This window comes from Amblyraja radiata, chromosome 32 (assembly GCF_010909765.2).
Source record: "Amblyraja radiata isolate CabotCenter1 chromosome 32, sAmbRad1.1.pri, whole genome shotgun sequence".
NCBI classification, from domain to species: domain Eukaryota; kingdom Metazoa; phylum Chordata; class Chondrichthyes; order Rajiformes; family Rajidae; genus Amblyraja; species Amblyraja radiata.
This window is the reverse complement of record NC_045987.1, coordinates 6064972-6077767: the sequence shown is the minus strand read 5'-3', so window position 1 is coordinate 6077767 and position 12796 is coordinate 6064972. Positions and strand designations below refer to the sequence as shown.

The following is a 12796-nucleotide window of genomic DNA, read 5'->3' as shown; positions in this document are numbered from 1 at the left end:
GTAACACAGTTGGGAAAGGGATTATGTTTGGGAATGGAACAACTAAGACTGTAAATGAAATCAACTGAGTGGCAAGGGGCTTGATTGATGATGGGCACTGGGAATAGGAATGGCCATGCCGGGGATTTACTATGGCTGGGAATGGGACTGACAATGGCTGGGAATGGCATGATTGATTATGGCTTTAAATAGGATTGTACACGGCTGAGAATCAGATCAATCACAGCTGTGAATGAAACTGGCTGATTTTGGCTATGCGAAGTCTGCATGTTCTTCCTGTTACCACGTGTTTCCTCCATGTGTTCCGGTTTCTTCCCACATCCCAAAGATATGCAGGCGTGTAAGTTGCCCCTAGTGTGTAGGGGGTGGAAGAGAGTGGGCTAAAGTAAAACTAGTATGAACGGATGAACGATGGTTAGTGTGGATTCAGTGGGCAAAGGGCCGGCTTCCATGCTGTAACTCTAAACTAAACTAAACTAAACTAAACTGAAGAGAAGACAAAATGTGTAGGAAGGAACTGGTTTACACCAAAGATAGACACAAAATGCTGAAGTAACTTTGCATGTCAGGCAGCATCTCTGGAGAAGAGGAATCGGTGACGTTTCAGGTCGGAACCCTTCTTCAGTTTCGAGAATCTAATGAAGGATCCCAACCAGAAACAACACCTATTCCACTTCTCCGGAGATGCTGCATGACCCGCTGAGTTACTCCAGCATATTGTGTCTATTAACTGAAGAAAAGATGGTTTTAGGTTAATATTCTATGATATCTCTTATGACTAAAGGTCTCCCAATCTCACTTTGGTTCCTGTAATTCCTGCTCATTCCTTTTCAGGTTGTTAATGGAGAGCTGGTCGAATGACAGCCGGGACTGTAGTCATCACTGGAGGAATATTGGCTACGATTATCCTTCTTTTTATAATAATCGTGTTGTGTTATTGCCGCCTGCAGGTCAGTGTCAGAATAAGCCGCTGAGCCAAAGTACAACCATTTTAAAGGTATTCCTGATTCAGGGTAGATGTCATTTGAGGTTTACACTCTGATAGATGCAGAGTCTGTGCAACTGAAGCACACAGGAGAATCTGAATCTGTATTTTTAAATTATGGTGATGGACTTCCAAGTACTTGTAGAGTCATGCAGCTTAGAAACAGGCCCTGCGGCCCAACTTTCCCACGCTGACCAACATGCCCCATCTACATTAATCCCACCAGCCTGTGTTTGGCCCAACTTGCAGTGCTTCAGATACCCTTTGTAAACAACACCTTGCACCCATATAGCACCAACAATATGGCAAAACATCCCAGGGCGTTTCACAGCAGCATTGAAAAATAACAGAACTGGATTGCAGCTCACAAATACATTATCAGGTTGAATGACCAAATATTTGATTGAAGAGATAAGTTCTAAAGACAGTCTTAAAAGAGGAAAGAAAGAATGGAATAATAAGGGGTGTAGAGAGAGCTTACCAGATTTCGGGAGTCGGTTGTTGGGCAGCAAAGCTGTTAAATCAAAGTGTATGTAACAGCCAGGAATCTCAAAGGCTTTTAGTCAGTGGGTGCTCCAGAAAAAGGGAAGGCTAATGCCATGACTGGAATTACTGAAGGAGTCATTATTCACAGTAGGTAACTGAGAACAGAAATGACGTGCCACCAGAACAGTGCAGATTGGGAGCAAAGGTTTGGATAAGATCGGGGTTGAAAAACAGTTGCCACAGTCTGGATGGCCGGAATGAGGCTTTCAACAATGATTGAGATGGGGCAAGATACAATGGACAATAGGTGCAGGAGTAGGCCATTCGGCCCTTCGAGCCAGCACCGCCATTCAATGTGATCATGGCTGATGTGATACAGAGGTGGAAGCGGGCATTACTTGTGACTGAGTAGATATTGATTCAGAAGCTCATGGTCGAGTTGTAAATAACCACAAGACAGTATGGTTTAGCTCAAAATTGGGTTATGGCCATTGAGCAGCAAGGATTAAAATATCGGCAACAGATTTTTGAAGAAGGTCAATTTTACATTGAATGGAAACACAGGTGACTGTCCGGGAGAGCTTGAGGAACGAAGGCACGATTGGGGCTTTTGTCTGAAGAGGGGTTGTAGCAGGAATGGCAATGTTCCGGATGTGGATGTTGGCAATCTTTATGAGGGGACATTATAAGGCTGTAAGCTAAGATGTTGTAGAGGTATGAAGTCATAGAGTACCACAGCATGGAAAGAGGCCCTTTAGCTTAACTCGTCCACCTACCTTTCACCGCGATCCCTCGAAACCTTTCCTATCTATGCGCCTGTCCCAAGAGCTGCTTGAGGAGGTAGTTTAGAGATACAGCGTGGACACAGAGAGTGGTGAATCTGTGGAATTTTCTGCCACAGAAGGTAGTTGAGGCCAGTTCATTGGTTATATTTAAGAGGTAGTTAGATGTGGCCCTTGTGGCTAAAGGGATCAGGGGGTTTGGAGAGAAGGTAGGTACAGGATACCGAGTTGGATGATCAGCCATGATCATATCGAATGGCGGTGCAGGCTCGAAGGGCCGAATGGCCTGCTCCTGCACCTATTTTCTATGTTTCTATGATGGCTAGTCTTCGAGATGTCACTGGCCTTCAATAAGGAGTGCCGAGCGTAACTAGAGCACCTTGGTTGTGACGTTGGGGCCAGACAGCCCTACAGGTACAATGGTTGGAGGGTACGATCACTGGGAGGGAGCTTCAGTGACCTCTAATCGTCACGTCCAAGGTCCCAATATTGATACTTCCCCGGGAGAATTACTTCAGTTCTGGGTACACATAGCTCTAATGGGAATGACGGAGCGTTTCTGCTCTAGTACGCCGTGCAAAGGGATCTCCAGTGGCCTCTTAGTGGAGTGGCCCTGGGGATCTTCCACACCTTTCTCCACTGCTGTCAACGAGGTGCCTAGACTGTGTGTCACCGTCACTAGCAAATGATGGTTGTTCTTTACACCTTTTTATGTCCGGCATCTATGTTTACTTTTTTTTAGTCAATGGGCAGATCTGACACACACTAACCCTCACTGGGGTACAGGTCCCCCCCCCCCCACACACACACACGCACACTGACCCTCACTGGCCCATCGAGTCCACACCGACCCACAATCCCCGCACACTAACACCACCCTACACATACTAGGGACAATTTATATTTATACCAGACCATTTAACCTACAAACCTGTACGTCTTTGGAGTGTGGGAGGAAACCAAAGATCTCGGAGAAAACCCTCGCGGTCACCGGGTGCAAACTCCATACAGACAGCACCCGTAAGTCAGGATCGAAACCGGGTCTCTAGCACTGCAAACGCTGTAAAGCAGCAACTTTACCGCTGCACCACCATGCCGCCCAGTTGAAGCAGATACTATCACAAAAAACATTTCACCAGGTGCATGGATAGGAGTGGTTAAGGGGAATATGGTCCAAAATGCAGGTAGGTGGGACTAGTGTAGATGGGGCATGATGGTCGACTTGGGCAAGTTGGGCCGAAGGGCCTGTTTCCATGCTGTATGACTCTAAATGCTTCTATATTATCTGCTTCAACTACTTCCTCTTGCAGCTTGTACCATGTACCCACCATTGCCTGAAAAAGTTGCCCCCCCCCAGGTTGATATTAAACCTTGCCCATCTCACCTTAAACATCTGCCTCTTGTTTATGATTCCTCTACCCTGGGTGAAAGACTGTGCATTCACCCTATCTACTGTAAATCAGAGGAAGCAGAAGGGGCTATAGTGGCTGTGGTGAGATAGAACTGTGACTGCTTAAGAAGGAACTGCAGATGCTAGAAAATCGAAGGTAGACAAAAATGCTGGAGAAACTCAGCGGGTGAGGCAGCATCTATGGAGCGAAGGAAATAGGCAACGTTTCGGGTGTGAATAAGGGTTTCGACCCGAAACGTTGCCTATTTCCTTTGCTCCATAGATGCTGCCTCACCCGTGGAGTTTCTCAGCATTTTCGTCTAGCCTGGAACTGTGAATGGTTCTATTTCTTTGGATAATTCTGCTGATGTTATATGTAAATGCTGTAATTCCAAGTGCACCACGTGATGTTTGACCTTTTTTTCACTCATGCCCTTGCGGAGAATTGCAAATTATAGGGCAGACATGCCCATCGGGTGCCGACTCATTGATGCCTAGTTGTGATGTGATTATCGAGAGGGTTTAACGGACTGATTAGTGCTTTCCTGTTTGTTTATTTCATGTCAATAACAGGGTATTTGAATAATATAACACCGCCCAACACGTTGAAGGGCATTCGTGCAGGCTTGAGTGTAGTGTATGCTCTGGCTTCACATTTAAAGCTGAGATATATTACAACTTAGAACATATCAAAGTACAGTACAGGAACAGGCCCTTCGGCCCACAGTATTTATGCCAAATATGATGCCAAGATAAACTGATCTCATCTGCCTGTACATGATCCATATCCTCCCATTCCCTGGATATCCATGTGCCTATCTAAAAGCCTCTTATGTATACATTGTGTTTCCAACAGCAAACAATGATCATACTTCAAAGACATTTCATTGGCGGGGCAAGGTCCTGAGACTTTCTGCAGTTGTGAAATTGTTACATAGGTTATAACACATAGAACAGCACAGCAGATGAACAGGCCCTTTTGTTTGTCATGTTTGCACCTACAATTATATCATTCTAATACCAATCCCATCTGCCTGCAATGGTCTGTGGCCCTCTATTTTCTGTAGGGAGGAATTGCAGATGCTGGTTTAAACTGAAGATCGACACAAAAAGCTGGAGTAACTCTGCTGGTCAGACAGCATCTCTGGACAAAAGGAATAGGTGCCATTTCGGGTCGAGACCGATATTCAGACTGACAGGGAATAGAGAGATGTAGAATAAATAATTGAAAGATATGCAATAAAGTAACGAGGATAAAGGAAACAGGCCATTGTTATCTCTGGGCTAGGTGAAAACGAGTTAGACAACGAGACTCAACAAGACAACTTTGAAGCTTGGGTGAGGGAGGGACGGAGAGAGAGGAGATGCAAGGGTTTTGAAGTTAGAGAAATCAATAATCATACCACTCTGTTGTATGCTGCCCAAGCGAAATGTGAGGTGCTGCTGTTTATTTATGCCTCTTAAACATTACTTTTGTTTTTACCACCTTCCCTGACAGCGCATTCCAGGAACCTCCTATTCTCAGAATAATAAACACCTCGCAAATCTCCTTTAAACTTACTCTCAACCATTCTGTCCACTTATATTCCCACTTTCAATCAGCTGTGGACTTCCTCCCTCAGAGTTGTGGCTGATCTTCCCATCAAGACCCCCTCAATGATCCAAAGCCCCTCAACCCCCCCCCAATTCACTGTATAGTTTAATCCCGCATTTGACTTCCTCCTCCCTTACTGCTTAGCCTGAAGGTGGAGAAAACTTAAGATAGACACAAAAAGCTGGAGTAACTCAGTGGGTCAGACAGCATCTCTGGAGAAAAGGATTGGTGACGTTTCGGGTCGAGGGCCTTCTTCAGAGTCAGGGGAAAGGGAAACGAGAGATATAGACGGTGAAATAGAGAGACATAGAACAAATGAATGAAAGATATGCAAAAAAGTAATGATGACACACTTGTTCTCTTAGCTGCATCCTGTCTTTTGTAATTGCTGTTCTGTAAGTTTAATATTTTGTTGTTTTTTTTCTCTCGCAGTATTATTGCTGTAAGCGAGAGGAATGGGATGGAGACGAGGAGGAGCCGGACTTTGCAGTGCACTCCCGTCTACCGGCTGCTTACTACAACCACAATGCCGGAAATGGACTTCACTTTAGTTCTGTAGCCCATCCCCAGGATCACGGCCAGTCCCGAACTCTCTGCTCCAACTGCAAGCCACTCTTCTATGTGCACCAGATAGAAGAGATTCGAAATGGGGGCGGAAAGATGAGCTGCAACTCTGTGAGGGAGGAGGATTTTGAAATGCTGGATAATCCTCAGGAACTGCCCCTGGGCAGGGCCAAGTTAGCCAGAGACATTTTTAGCAGAAGTCGAAGTATCAGCACTGACGTGTGAAGAGGTTTGTTACGAATGATTTTCTACCACAGCTGCTTTCACATAACAAAATTAGACCATTAGTTTACACATTTCGTGGAAAAAATGGATGGAATGATTGAATGCAATTTCTTAAGCATCATTAAATTTTTTTCAAACCCAAACTACGAAAAAACATTTACTATTCCTATAAAAGGAGTGGCCTGAATATTAGAAAATGTAATTGAAACAAATAGTTATTGATGTATTTATAAATTAATTTATCTTCTAATGGATGAGATGTTTGTTTAAATGAAAGTTTTATAACTGCTGCTTTAAATGGGCCAGATACATTGTAGTAATTTTTTTTGTATAATAATGGCTGCTAATATAGTTTATATGTTCTTTAGTACGTCTGATCTAATTTTGCAAAAGGAGTTAGTTAGTACACGGCTGGTAATGTATTCTGTGGCACTGATTAACATTATGTTGTTCAGGAACATTATTGTTCAACTCACATGAATAAACCAGAGAAATTTATGAATCAAAAATAAATTACCGCTTATCACTTTATCTGCCAGCTATAGATTTACAAAAGCATCCTTGTTTTCTTAGTTTATGATCTCTGTGCAAAAGGTTAAATGGAAATCAATGGGGGAATCTGGAAAAAATGGTCTGGAATAGTAAGAAGGGATAGTGCAACATAAAACATTTACCGGCTAGTGATCTTATTGATCTCTAAATTGATCTTAGACGTGTACAAATTCATGAGCGGAATAGATCGGGTAGACCCTGTCGCTTGCCCAGAATCGAGAACCAGACGACATAGGTTTAAGGTGAGGGGGGGGAAAGATTTAATAGGAACCTGAGGGGTAACATTTTCACACAGAGGGTTTCAGTTTAGTTTATTGTCATATGTACAGAGGTACAGTGAAAAAGGTTGTGTGCTATCCAGGGTGGTGGGTGTATGAAACGAGCAGCCAGAGATGGTTGAGGCAGGTATTATCGCAACATTTAGACAGGTAGATAGATAGGGCAGGCTTAGAGGGGTATGTACCAAATGCAGGCAGGTGGGACTAGTGTAGATGGGACATGTTGGTTGGTGTGACGAAGTTGGGCTGCAGGGCCTGTTTCCACACTGTATGACTCTGAGTAGTTCGAATAAAACTAGTCAAACTAATTATTTTTACTTTTACTTATTTACCTGTGACATGGAACTATTTGCCCACTCAGAGTCCCTCTACACAAGTGCAAGAAGCTTACTGCCATTCAGCTACCTCTACAAAAGATCTAAGCTTCAGTGCCTGAAGAGGGTCAAATCATTGATGATGAGTGGTTTCTGCTTGTGCTACAATGGAAGTTGAGATATTGGCAGGCACTGCAACGTGGTGTCTAATAGCTGGAGTTTTCCACCACTTCTTTACTTCGAAGAATGTGCTCCAACCCAAGTGAACTGTGCTCCAGGATATTTTATGCAGCATTTTTGATGGGCTTGTGAGTGCTGGTCAAGTATCTTGTGAGTGCTGATCACCCCTTGTAAATGATTCCATCAAAGTTCTCATCTCAGTTTTCAAGCAAAAATACAGAGTGCGACTGGAACGAGTACTAGGGACACAGATTCATACAGCGTGGAACCAGGCCCTTTGGCCCATCTTGCCCACACCGGCCAACATGTCCCAGCTACACAAGTCCCACCTGCCTGTGTTTGGCCCATATCCCTCTAAACCTGTACTATCCATGGGCCTAATTGTTTCTTAAATGTTGGGATTGTCCCAGCCTCAACCCACCATCTTTTGTGTGAAAAAGTTACCCCTCAGATTCCTATTAAGTCTTCACTTTAAACCTATGTCCTCTGGTCCTCGATTCACCTACTCTGGGCAAGAGACTCTGTGCATCTAGAATGGTTAGATTCTAGATAATAGACCAAGTGGGACCCGTTGGGGCCCGTTCTCCCAACGCAATATTCCACCACTCACCCATAGCCCCCAACTGCGCAGGCACGGCTGATGGGTTCCCATTGTGACTCAAGATTCCCGTTGTGACACGAGTCACGGCAACCCTCCCACAACTGCGCCTCGCCATCCCTCTTCCACCCCTATCCTCCTCCATTCCCCCTCGTCCCCAGCACTCCCTCCCCTTCCTCTTCTTTCCCCTCTCCTCCCACTCCCTCCCCTCTCCTTTCCCCTACCCTCAGTCACTCCCTCCCTCCATAACCCCTCTCCCACCCTCCTCTCCCTCTATCTCCCTGCTACCCCACTCTTCACCTCCCCCCCCCCCTCCCTACAATTAAAATCATGATTTTTTTGGTAAATGAAACCTCCCCCCAAGAATTTGATAAAACGGAGTTTTTTTTAAAATCGCAATCTTTTATGTAAAGGAGTATCGGGATCCCATTGTGACGTCATTGTGAATGAAAACGGAAGAATTTGAATAAAACGGATTTTTTTTTAAAAATCGTGATTTTTTAATGTAAATGAGATTTGGGATCCCATTGTAACGTCATTGTGACTTCGTACGCTGCTAACGGGCAGTGCAAGTGGAAGTGATTTTTGTCAAAGTGGTTTTTGTAAAGTTTAAAATGTGAAAATATACCATCAATCTGAACGAAATGCCACAGCACACCACAGGACAATGGTGAACAAGGTGGGCCAAAAATTGTAGTGCTATTGTGTACCGTTTTGGCATAGTTTCGGGTCACACACACTCACACACATATTTACAAACAAGATGAGAGTTTTAGTAATATATAGATTATATTATGAATACCATTAATCAGTTAAAAACAGTGATACTCGCAATAAAAAACATGTAAATATGAGTTATCGTATGAAATTAATGTCAAAACTGCCTTGTGGTCAACAAACATGTTTATTATTATTTTTCATAATGTAATAGTTTAAAATATATACAAACTGTACATAAAATATTCCAATTGTCTTTTTTTCCATTTCCCTAACTCCAAGTAGCCAGGGTAAATACTCTGGACTGAGTTAAAACTTAAGACTTCAACAATTTATCTGATTCATAAAATGCCTCTGGGAAAAACAAGGAAATCACTTTATCATTAATAATAATAGAATTATAAAATTACAGGTTACGTTATTAAATATCATAATAAAACATGATAGCCTCAGTCAGCCTGGGTTCTTTTGCACATGCTTACATGATTTATAACACAAAAAGAACATTATTTTCTTTACAAAATCACATCTGCATATTATCACTAACCATCGGAAAAGTGAAACAACTGGGATTATCTGTAACAACCGGTAACATTCCTGTGGTGAATCAGGAACTTAAAGATATTTGTTGCCAATATTCACGAGGAGGAAGAGGATATCATGGAGTATTTATTTTCACATGCACTTTGTCAGCAAAATGAAGGGTCTGGAGGTTGTCTTGAGTGCTGCTAGGTCAAATGTTGTATCAAATGTAACATAAATACTGGCAGATACAGTATAACTAATATACTGGGAGGTCAAGTTATTTTCAGGTCGATCAGATGATTCCAATTTCAATACTTAAGCATGATATTTGTTCGGCTTGCGTAAAGTAATTATCCAAGAAAAATCAAAATTCTTTGACTTTGATGTAGTAGCTGAATTTATTAATATTTTTTACGAGATGAAGATCTTTACTGTTACAATCTATGACTGTTATATTATACCTCACAACATACTGTCACTGGCTGTTAAACTGAGTCCTTTCTAAAGAGAAATTGTAGGGTTTAGAGCATTTTATCTGTGGAAAGTAAGAGGAACTAAATATGGTTATTAATGATCATAAAACAGAGTGATTGCTGGACAAACTCATTTCCTATCCATACTACTTTTTGATGGAGAGTTATATAATATTACATCTGAGAATACTGTGAAAACCATCAGCAGTTTCACCAGTTGCTGACACAATGCAGATATTTATTGTACTGCTTTGAAGGTAAAATTCACTGATAACATAGAATCTAACAAGGTTCAGGAATGTGTCAGAAACCTAAACACTGAACTAACATTAATCCCAAAGGGTTAATGGGTCTCAAGTGCAGACATACAGGTAGCACCAGGGCAGACAGACTAAAGCTGAGGGACAGGACTGACTGAGGCAAAGGCAATGCACTGAGGCTACTACTTTAGTATGCAGCATCTTTGATACTTGATGCCTTGTCCATCCTTATGGGAGTCAATCACTAAGTGAAAAATAGTTGCGTATTAGACGCGATACGGTATGTAAAACCAAGGTTTAAACATCACCTAATCTATTATTTAGCTTGTAATAAAGAATCACATTAAATTAAGAGGGAAACAACATTGTGGCAGCCCATTTTGCATGATAGTTTGAGAACTAGTGACCATAGTTCCAAAATGTTCAGTAGCATTAGTCGGAATGGCTTTGTACTGAAATAATTTATAAGATAATACTGTAAGTGGAGTATGCTAGCTTTACCATATTACTGATAGGTAGATATATATGGTGGCATGTACCGGTGGGGGGGATTAACTGCGCTGAATATCCAGGGAACTGACAGCCGCTCAGAGTAGCTTGGAGCAGCTTGAATGCATTGTTAAAATCAGGTAAGGTATTCTGACAAAATAAATCGTTAAATCCTTGCAATAAAACTAATTCCACCAGACACATTGTTCTTTTGTTCACTTATAGAGAGATACAATTATTCTGCCAGTCTGTACTATGAATTAGCAGCTCTACAAGATCTGCAGCATGCCTTACTGTAATACCAGTGAGAGCACAGATTGACTTTTATTGCCAGCACACAGTTAGTCCCAAGTTGATCTTGACAACTGTCATCTGTGGAACAATAATTGTGATAGTCAGTATCTTAAGAAGCTGTCAACTTGGCTTACGAGAAATAAAAAACAGTTTTAATCCTTGTCGTGTTGTCTTGAAATCCAATCTTTTGGTCATCAACCTGAAGATCAAATTCAGAGCCCTGTTCTGAGACTAAGATTGCACAAACTGGCAGTGAAGACGTTGATGGATTCACAATACTGAACAGAAATAAAATAGGAATAGAGGAAACAGCAAGATCACTGAACATGGTCGATCCCAAATCTTTTGGTGGCATGCAACAATGCAACTCAAAATTATTTTGATGACACCAACCTCTCCCAAACCTTAAAGTCTGAGAAGTGCAAGAGCACTGTTACTTTAAAATCCCCCTTCAAGTAACATGGCATTTTAACGAAGACATGTTTCACTATACCTTAGATAGGTGTAAGATGCTGGAGCAACTCAGCAGGTCAGGCAGCATCTTTGGAGAACATGGATAGGTGATGTTTTGGCTCAGGACCCTTCGAAGGGTCCCGACCTGAAAAGTCACCTATCCATTTTCTCCAAAGATGCTGCCTGACCTGCTGAGTTACTCCAGCACCTTGTGTTTATCTTTGGTATAAATCAGCATCTGCAGTTCCTTTTTATTACAATTTCACAATATCTTGATCTATTGGATACATTTTAAACAGTCTACCTAACACCAATGAAGAACTATTTTTAAAATCAAGAACAACAGAGAAAGACAATTTGCCAACAGCTTCTTGGATGCTAAGGATGGACAATCGAAATGGCCTTACTAATATTGACTATAACTTGCGAATAAATTTGTAAAAAGATTAGTTGTGTGGCTGAGTGCACTGCATTGTGATTGTCGATCTGATTTCTGCCATCAGCTGCCCATATCCTGGTCTGCTGCTGAGGGAAAGCTGCATAACAGTGGCATATATGGGTGGATGGTGAACTTAATCAAGAGGTCTACAGCTGTCCCCACTATGATGCAGCATGCTTGGAATATCACCCGAAAACATTTCAGAATGTTTCTCAGTACAATGCTGCATCATCTTCAACAGGCTTTCCACTGGAATGGAGTTAACCAACAGGACAAATAGGGAACTGTTCGACCCATGTCACCTCCACTCCTGAATTAGAGTCACCCCAATGTTGGTTATTGGGCTGCAGTACTCAGACAATGCTCATATGTGCACACGTTCAAAGGCTGACTTTGAAGTCAGGGTTCAAATTAAAATGTGTAGAAATACAATAGAAATAAATCTTCAAAACCAGCTCTCTATGACAAGTGTAAGAAGCACAGCACACTGGAATTTAATGTACACATTATTACCTGGGGGCTGTGTAGGGCAGGCCTGGAGATCACAGGTTTGCTTTGCAACAGGTTTCAAGAGTGGATCGCATCCTCGGACAATTTCTTTTCCCTGATAACATTTCACATCTCGCATTCTTATTCCAACACCACAGGTTTTAGTGCACTATATAAAAGCGACAAAAGAATATGTTGTTAAATTGAGTGCAAGAACAAGAAATCCAAACACAATTTTGAAGGAAATTGAGAATCTCGTAACCTGAGACAACAACATTTCCCTCAATGTTAGCAAGACAAAGGAGATTGTGATCTACTTCAGGAAGTGAAGCAACACATATACCTCGGTACATATAAGTGTCGCTGAAGTGCAGATGGTTGAATACTACGTCACAAAGAGTAAATATCGCCAACAAGTTGCTCTGGAACAGCCATATTGAAGCAATGGCCAAGGCAGCACAGGCTTAGGAAGTTCGGCATGTACCCAAAAACCCTTGCCAACTTCTATAGATGTACCGTAGAAGCATTTTATTGGGACGCATCACAGCATGGTTTGGGAAAAGCTCTATCCAAGACCGCATGAAATTGCAGAGAGTTACGGATGTAGCCCAGACTATCACGTAAACGAACCTCCCTTCCATTAGCTCTATTTACACTTCATACACTCTCGGCAAGGCTACCAGCATAATCAAAGACAAGTCTCATCCCG

At 42.2% G+C, this 12796-nt stretch overlaps 2 protein-coding genes across 7 annotated transcripts in view; one reads left to right on the top strand and one right to left on the bottom strand.

Moving 5' to 3' along the window:
* The first annotated feature begins 857 nt into the window (after positions 1-857).
* fam163b (family with sequence similarity 163 member B) lies at positions 858-6533 on the top strand. The gene is made up of 2 exons (XM_033048709.1): positions 858-950; positions 5670-6533. The coding sequence occupies exons 1-2, from the start codon at positions 858-860 to the stop codon at positions 6024-6026; spliced, it is 450 nt and encodes a 149-aa protein (XP_032904600.1). The 3' UTR covers positions 6027-6533.
* A 2300-nt stretch (positions 6534-8833) lies between these two features.
* adamtsl2 (ADAMTS like 2) overlaps positions 8834-12796 on the bottom strand; it is a 54605-nt gene continuing 50642 nt past the window's right edge. For 4 of the 6 annotated variants that reach the window (XM_033049303.1, XM_033049302.1, XM_033049304.1 and 1 more), the window contains 2 exons: positions 12112-12256; positions 8834-10784 (listed from right to left, as the gene is read on the bottom strand). In XM_033049303.1, the coding sequence (XP_032905194.1) occupies positions 10666-10784; positions 12112-12256 (264 nt within the window). In that variant the 3' untranslated portion in view covers positions 8834-10665. Of the gene's footprint in view, positions 10985-12111; positions 12257-12796 lie in introns of all 6 variants that reach the window. The other 2 variants (XM_033049306.1, XM_033049305.1) reach the window with 2 other exon arrangements.

What these genes read in the sequence shown, in the direction of transcription:
- fam163b (XM_033048709.1), top strand. Translation starts at nt 858, where the DNA reads ATGACAGCCGGGACTGTAGTCATCACTGGAGGAATATTGGCTACGATT. An exon ending in TGTGTTATTGCCGCCTGCAG is followed by an intron (nt 951 to 5,669) that starts GTCAGTGTCAGA and finishes TTTCTCTCGCAG; the next exon opens with TATTATTGCTGTAAGCGAGA.